Source organism: Wickerhamomyces ciferrii, contig 00201 (genome assembly GCF_000313485.1).
Source record: "Wickerhamomyces ciferrii WGS project CAIF00000000 data, strain NRRL Y-1031 F-60-10, contig 00201, whole genome shotgun sequence".
Lineage (NCBI taxonomy): Eukaryota > Fungi > Ascomycota > Saccharomycetes > Phaffomycetales > Wickerhamomycetaceae > Hansenula > Hansenula ciferrii.
In genome coordinates this window covers 22,822-28,821 of record NW_011887539.1, presented here as the reverse complement: position 1 = coordinate 28,821, position 6,000 = coordinate 22,822, and the positions used below count along the sequence as shown (strand labels likewise).

Below are 6,000 nucleotides of genomic sequence, written 5' to 3'. Positions count from 1 at the left end.
ACTTTTTTTTAAACAAGACATTTATGACTGAAATCACCCACACATTGCTCCAACAAGATCTACACAAAGATTATATTTAATTATATATATAAAAGATGTTAAATCTCGATCTATATGATCATATAACAAATTACAACTCCACGAGCTAATACTTAATTTATAATTTTCAAAAGACTCAATCAATTCAGGGGAAAAGATAGTACAAATATTATATCTAAGATACTGAAATATGTCTACTTTACTTCATAATGAAGATGAATTTTATCAGGCTAGTATATCATCTGAAACGGTTTTCATAAACTTTATTGATACTGATAATCATCCTAATTCAAAAGAACAAAATGAATATTTTGAAGAATTAGCTGCTAAAAATGAATCAAACATTGCTGTTTCCTTTTATCGAATTTATTTTAATAACGAGTTTACACCTGATCACGCAGCAGGGACCTTTTACCAGAATGGAGTAATAGACATTGATGATCAAGTATTTATTGCAGGATTCACGTCGCAAGAATTAGTTGCTTTCATTAATACCGAAGATAAAGATCAAGTTAGAAAATGTTTCGAAGAAGATTACAAAAATATGTTGGATTTTGGTAATCAGATTGCTGCTAAGTCTAAAAAAGATTGGGAGACATTACGTACATATGAATAAAGTGTTTAATTCGAGTTTATATACAACAATTATTACAGTATTAGAGAAAAAATTCATGAATCCATTCATATGTATAATGTATAATAATACAAACAAATATCAGCGGCTAATATTAACAACCACAAAGATCAAAAACTCTAATTGAAGAAAGTAATATTATGAATTATAAATGATTATACTCATTTCAATTTTTGACAGCTTATAAACCAAAACAATTTATCATCTTGTTCTAGATAATCAATAATTTCATTACATAAAAGATATGATCGAATTAAAGAACAACGAAATCATGTAAAAATCTTAATTGTACAAACACAAAATTGAATTTGTTTTCAGCGGTTTATTATATTAAAGCTATATAACTACATCAAAACTCAGTGTATGATAACTTAAAAGATATAGATCTCAATAGAAGAATCACAATTAATTATGATTTTTAAAGAGTAAAAAGATTGTATATTGAACTGAATAAACCAAAATGATTATGGCAGTAATCAAATATTGGAATATGTAGTAATTAATTGTAAAAATGTATTAAAAACGTCAAAAAATTGCTAAAAACATGACTAAACAATTTGCTATACTTCTGAAAAGGAAGTAATACATTAGTCACTTCAACCTTTTATTTAAACAGTAAAACTTGCTGAATGAATTGGTGTTCCTTATCATTGGAATAATTCAATCTGGATATATATCATTGAAAGTTGATATCGAAAAATCAAACAAAAGGAAAATTGACTTCTTTAAATATTATATTTCAAGATTTTACCTTGGCGGCTAATTTTCTTCCTATATGTACAGATCTATATCAAAGATAATAATTTGAACCATATGATTCTATAAACTAATATCTTAAAGTGGATCATGTATAATATACTATGAATCTGGTGATATAACAAATATTTGTTTAATATTCAATTGATGATCTACATAGATCTACTTTATAAATCAATATTCAAAAATGATTTCAATAAAAGATACTTGTTTGTAAAAGCATTCTATTGATAAGGTTGTATATTAAGATCCATGATTATAACAACATGATCATCACTAAAATTTGATCATCTAAATCATAATTGAAATAACTTGGATATATATTGCAGTCTTGTTTATGTATATGGTCACAAATAATGATATTCTCAAGTGATGAAAAGTGTATAATTCCAATATTGGTTATTATAAATATCACATTCATTTAATAGAAGCCAAGTGGATTTTCCGCTCTTTTTATAGTGAAAAATATATTGTAGGTTCTGGGCGGTTAATTTTATGATCTACTTATAATTCGATCATAAATTTATCAAGACTTCATATGCAGATTCCATAAAGACATGTATGAATCAAAAGACCTATATCGACAAGCAGTACTACAAATTGACCTGGTATACTTTCAAGAAACATAATCTCAATAAATGAATCGTTTATATACGACCTTTAAAGAGTTGAGATTGTATATTCATATACCAATTAATTTGTCAAAATGACCATATATACTTGTTGAGTATATCTTCAATCACTTATTAAATCGAAAATTTATGAGCTATAAACCTCATAAATTAGACATAGGCCCAAAAATCAAAAAACATAATATAGTTAATTCAAAACTTAAAACTTCTGGCATAACACAGATTTAAAATTCTTTGTTTAATTTGTAGTTGAGTATAATTAACAATACTATAATCAAGCTATGTACTTAAAGTATTCAAAAAAGTTTTACAAGTGAGAAACTGTGCTTTTATATATAAAAAAAGTTCAGCGGTTAATTTAAATTTACTTTTGTGTAAGTGCTCATAAGTTTAAAAGTGGATCAATGACGAAATAGTATCAAGATATAATATATAGGGAGTTGAAAAAGCAAATATTGATTAAAATTTCAATGTGGAAAAGAACTACAATTAGTCATTTGAAAAAAAACATTGAACAATAGATAAACACTTTGTATAGCGCTCTATTGTAATTATTATGTATTGACTTCATTTAAAACAATAAGATATGTAACTATAGTTGAAGTTTAATCATAATTGTAATAATGATTAATATACAAGAAGATTTATAAATTGTTGTTTAACAACAACAATTCAAGACAAAAAGGAGATGAAGAGATGATAATTGTTTTTAATTTGAACTAGTAATTAAAAACTCTCTGTATTCTTGAAAAAATTATATATATAATTTCTTAAGAGATCATTAGGTGGTAAAAAAGGATGAAGTGTTTCAGCTAGCCATCATAAAAGTTTTCTTAATAAATTTTTCAAAAAAATGAAAATTTCAACTCCTTTTAATATAGTATTTGGAAAAAATCAACTGAATTAATCTGGGCGGCTATTATTCAGTATAGTATAACATGATCAGCTCTAATTATATCTACAACTCATTTGAAAAAACAATCAAAATCAATAGATCACAGAGATCATTATTGATTTGTATATATTCATAGATTCAATTATAACAATATATAGAAACTTGTAAAAGTTTCATAATTAATGATATATTGATCAGATTGACAAACTTAAAAAGATTCACAATTGAAATATTGCTGCAAAACGTCGTCGAGTCATAGATTAAGAATCAACTTTTTATTGAGCTGATAAACATTCTAGTATAAAAGGATATATGAAAAAATATTCATCATATTAGAACAATTGAATTTAACCAATATTATAGTCCAGACATGTTGTATTGAATTTATGAAGAATCAATCAAGGGGCGAAACTTTTGTAAATTAAGTTTTTTTCACAAAAATAGCTACCATTATCAAAACGATGATCATGATTTATCCGCATTTACCCGATACATCCCAAAATTATAGTTATTAATATTTTACAATGTAAAAAGGATCAGGATAGTAAAAGTTATTGGATATTCACTACAATTTGAATTTGAAAATAGTTAAATAGTTGTGTTTTCTGGTATGTAAATATCATCACAAGTATCATAAGGTAATTGATGGATCTATTATCAATGAATCAACTTATTATGAAATATAATTAAATATCTCAATTGATTACAATTGAATAACATCAATGGGAATAATTGGAAGACCCTGCAAATCACAGCGCTTACGAGTCATGGTGATTTATAAAATGTTCACAATTGGCTGAAAGCTTAACTTTTGAACAGTTTAAACTTTGTTAAGTTAGATTAAATGATGATACCTACTGAATCATTCATTTCAATTTTAGGAATTGCTGCAGATAGTTAATCGCCTTTAAATTCTAATTTTTTCCTTCAAAAAAGTGGGAAATTGAACCCTTTTATATCATTTTTTGAGATACAGCGGCTATTTTTACAAATATTGATGAAGCTACAAATTAATTCTTATAACTCCAACGAATATCAAACAACTACTGAAATATTATAAAACAAAAGATCATACATTCAACAGATTATCAACTATATAAATAAATAGTTATCAAAATCTTTAAACGACGTCGTACGTAACCATTTTATAAGATGATCCAATTCAAATCATGCTGATAATTGGTTCAAAATTCAAATATACCAGTCAATATTTATTAAGATAAAATTCATCTAAAAGTACATCCAAAAAGATATTCATCCAATTATTTTTATATTTTTTCAAATTATTATATTTCAGCTGATCACGGTCCGAATTAAAAATTCATTATAATACTCAAGTTTTACTATTGTTCATCTATAATTCAGTTGTTTCAATAGATCCATTACTAGCACAAAGATATATCTAAGTGAAATACAAATGGATATAGGAAAAGTGTAAGAAATATGTTAAACTGCAAAAGAAGTTTGATTTATAATTTTTGTAAAATCATGGTCACACAAAAATGGAATTGAATTGTCAGCGGCTAATTATATTAAAGCTATATATATAACTACGACGTCATAAATGTATAATAGTTCAAAAATATATCTCAATAGAAGAATCAACAATTGATTAATTCTAGAGAGTAATTGTATATTAAACTGTTAATAAACCAAAATGATCATGAACAATCAAGTTTAATCATTATATGGAATATATATAGTTAATTCCCCAAAAAAATAACCATAGAACTATTAAATATAAACAGTGCTTGCATTCATTGAATTGTATCTTAAGTTAATTCCAGATTAAGTACTGACATTTTTTTAATTGGTTACATTATGCAACGAACAACAATTGAAAATTATCATATAAAAATAATTGATCAACTCTGGTCTGATATTTAGCTGACCAAGTTGGAGTCATGAAGTAAAACAATTTAAAAATTTTGGGGGAAATTTTTATATTTAAGGATTTGCAATAGCGGCTAATTTCCTTTTGTAATTTATCCCCGCCCACATGTGATAGTACACAGCTGATACACAGATCACAGATCTATCAAAGATAATTTTTGAGCTATAGATCTATTATGCAGATATAATCCACATCGGAGGATATATACGACTTATATTTTCTGGTGAATCATGTATGTATAGTACTATCATGCTATGAATGTGGTCATATAACAATTAACTGTTCAATATATGATTGATTTACGTATCTACATTACAAAATATTCATTATGAATAAAAACAGTTTCAATAGAAGATACCTTTTGATAAAAGCATTCTATTGATAATAATGTATATTAAATCCATGATTATAACAACATGATAACGTATATATATATCTGAAAACGAATGCATGATTGAAATAATATAGGATATTATGTATTTTGAGTAATATCCAAATTATCAATGTGGTATCCAAACCACTATACAATTGGCACATTCCAAGCAAAAGCCTATTAACCAAGATGATACTGAATGATGTAGGGTTATTAATATCAATGACGACGTCGTAAATTTAAGTAGTAGGTAACAGACCAGATTAAAAATAAAAGGATATTTTGCTCCTTTTATAATAAAAAAGCAGGTAGGATCCGGGCGGCTAATTTTAATGAATTATCTATTAAAATTGATCACAAATCTATCAAAAGCTTCATATGTGGATTCATAAAGATTGATATATAAATTGCCGGCTAATAGTACTACAATTTTGATCTAATCTATATTTAAAAACACAACCTCAATAAAAGAATCAATAATGTTGATCTTTAAAGAGTAATTTGTATATTGATTAACCAACTAATTATATCAAAATGATTTCACAGTCATTTACTGGAAAAAAAAGTGGTCAATTATGATCTATATTATGATATATGGAGTAATTCTATAACACTGCTTTTCTTTAATGGCCTGTTACAAGTGGTTGAAATTATAGGCTAACAATACTATAATCAAACAAAGTAATAACTTTATTATTACTCAAAATTTATATGATATTCAAGAAACTTCAGAAATAATTGAGGAAATTGTATTATTTATATATAAAAGTTCAGCGG

At 25.7% G+C, this 6,000-nt stretch overlaps 1 protein-coding gene across 1 annotated transcript; it reads left to right on the top strand.

Annotated features, from left to right (window-relative positions):
* Positions 1–229: 229 nt before the first annotated feature.
* BN7_5173 (uncharacterized protein) lies at positions 230–655 on the top strand (the record flags this gene model as incomplete). Its single annotated transcript, XM_011274257.1, has 1 exon — positions 230–655. The coding sequence occupies one exon, from the start codon at positions 230–232 to the stop codon at positions 653–655; it is 426 nt and encodes a 141-aa protein (XP_011272559.1).
* Positions 656–6,000: the final 5,345 nt, after the last annotated feature.